At 37.0% G+C, this 2,704-nt stretch overlaps 1 protein-coding gene across 1 annotated transcript in view; it reads right to left on the reverse strand.

Annotated features, from left to right (window-relative positions):
* The window catches only part of LOC106869822 (uncharacterized), a 26,416-nt gene extending 24,312 nt beyond the window's left edge, over positions 1–2,104 (reverse strand). The window contains exon 1 of the mRNA XM_014915712.2: positions 1,993–2,104. Coding sequence (XP_014771198.1) covers positions 1,993–2,032 — 40 coding nt within the window. The 5' untranslated portion in view covers positions 2,033–2,104. The remainder of the gene's footprint in view (positions 1–1,992) is intronic.
* Positions 2,105–2,704: the final 600 nt, after the last annotated feature.

Consider the following 2,704-nt stretch of genomic DNA (forward strand, 5'->3'; position numbering starts at 1 on the left):
TTGCTTTTCATCCTTTCGGGGTCGATAAATTAAGTACCAGTTACGTACTGGGTCGATATAATCGACTTAATCCGTTTGTTTGTCCCCTCTGTGTGTAGCCCCTTGTGGGCAGTAAAGAAATAGGTATTTCGTCTCAGTTCAAATTCCACCGAGGTCGATTTTGCCTTTCATCCTTTCGGGGTCGATTAAATAAGTACCAGTTACGCACTGCGGTCGATGTAATCGACTTAATCCGTTTGTCTGTCCTTGTTTGTCCCTTCTGTGTGTAGCCCCTTGTGGGTAGTAAAGAAATAACACATCATATTAATACACATCACAATTGTTTTCAAAGTTTCAATTTGTAGATATATGTAATGTGTGTCAGTATACTTGTGTGCGCACCATGAACTTTATTTTTCAGATCTAAAAGTTATTTGTAGAAAATTCGATAAGAAAATAACTATTTTTCTGAAAATTATAAGGAAATATAGCCGACTCGTGTGGATTTTGCGAAACTCTCCCCACACTCAGAAAATCCTTTTTCACAACAAATTCCGACATAATCGGAATCTACACCATCTAAAATGTATTTGTAGAAAAATTCGTTAAAAAATGTCCGTTTTTGTGAAAGTTATAAAGAAATCAAGTCGGGGGGGGGGGCACATTTGTGTAGATATGCCATATATATATAGTTATAGTTTAGTGAGGGGAGAAATGATAACCCTCATGAAATTTTTAAAGAGCTTTCGAAAGTGGAGTAGGCAGAGGAAATTACCCCAGAAAGGAAACAATGTTAGAATGCTCAACAATAGAGTGAACTCCATTAAAGGGACGGAAGGACCATGTCGTGATGTAACCGTATCTTCTGATTATATCTACCCACAAAAGAAGAGATTTGGTCCGTCCCACGGGTATTTGGACAGGTTGCTGTCAACCCAGTCCGAGCCGATCACAGAAGACACAGCGGACTTTCAGAATAGCTATCTCTACCTCACGGGGGAATAAAAGGACATAGGGCGTGGTGGGAATGTTTTCATAATAGTAACTTTTGTTGAAAGACATACAGGATTACCAAAAAAAATTTAAGGTAGGAAAAATACACATTTTCCTTTCCCATGAGGTATAGAGCTTCGTGTTCCAAAACTCCGCAGAAAACATTTTCCCCAAAGCTCGGGGTTTAATTAAGAAACAAACTTGTTAACCGCGATCAAATACAGCTGAATGCCACTATATACCCTTGCACATAATTACTACCAACTTTATTAATATCTATAGCAGTGAAATGCCATGTCATTTGAACAGTAAACTATCGAAACAACAATGATACTACGATCCGTTTCCAAGTTCTTCTCATCTGAACAAAATCCCAGAGTTAACAAAAGGGAACATCACTAATTGTAGTGATGTTCCCTTTTGTTAACTCTGGGATTTCCAAGTTGTGGTAGTGGTGAAATATCCCACTGGTATTTCGTTACAGCGGCTAATATTAATTGTAATAGATATAATTATAGGGTAAACAGAATGAGAGAGAGAGAGGTGGGAGCAAGAAAAAGAAAGAAATACTGAGATTCTCAACATGAGTGAGGGCTATAAATAGAGAGAGTTAAGTGAAGAACGGGAAATTGTAAGGGAGGAACGGAAAAGAAGAGATAGAAGGAAAAATGAGAGTTGAAGTATAAGAAAAGAGAAAGACAAAAGGATGATCGTGGTTGAAAGTAAAATATAATTATCGAAAATTAGAACGTGAAACAAGATATTAAGAGCAAGAGTAATAATAAGACTAAGAGTAAGACTATTAAATGTAAAACCAATAATAATAGTATCAGTAGCAGCAGCAGTAAGATGAATCTTTAGCAGTAATGTACTTCCGGTCATTAATATAACGACACCGGGCCGCCGAGTGCAGGCCCGGTTCGGTGCCCGAAACCAGCAGATTGAGACGAACACATACTTTATAGTAGGAGTTCTGTTGCGTTAACAGTGTTTAAAGTAGCGAAAGTTTCTTCAACTTACACTGCACAGACATATTGTTGTTCCTTTCTGGTTTAATCATGTTGCTAGAATATCAAATGTCTTTAGAATCCAGGTTACACATTGAAATCTCCAGCTTCCGCCATTATGGATAGCTAAGAACTAGTGGCAGTCAGTCACGTGATCATCTACTTCCGGGTCCAGTTTTAGCAAAATGTTTTTGCTTTTTTTAATAATAATAACACGTCAAAGAATAAATAAATAATCCTTATTTTGTTTATTTATTTATTTCATAATACCACAAAATATGAAATTTTCGAATGATGTAACGATGCTCATCACATGAACATTAGCGAAGTACAGTTAACAGTTGTTCCGTGCTTAATAAAATTAACACGGAGTCTGCTACAAACGAAGTATTTCTTACATACACTTGAATTCGTATATTTACATGTTTATGTGAAACAATTACAGACTTACACATGGGGCTTACATATCTTTCTCTAGAGTGTTAATAACATAAGTGACAATGGGGGCGGGTGTCTTCACTGATTCGGAAATGATCTGCAGATTAATTTAATTTTATGGAGTGAGAGACACGGCCGGAGTTCTTAACCTAATAGAAAGAGAGATCAAAAGTAAAGTCGAACCTTTGTATTTCACATTTGACTAAATACCGTAAGATAGCTTTATCTGGCGTAGGAACCAGGACCGGATGAAACTAGTCTTCAGTCTGTTGCAATGGAAACCTATA

This window comes from Octopus bimaculoides, chromosome 6 (genome assembly GCF_001194135.2).
Source record: "Octopus bimaculoides isolate UCB-OBI-ISO-001 chromosome 6, ASM119413v2, whole genome shotgun sequence".
NCBI classification, from domain to species: domain Eukaryota; kingdom Metazoa; phylum Mollusca; class Cephalopoda; order Octopoda; family Octopodidae; genus Octopus; species Octopus bimaculoides.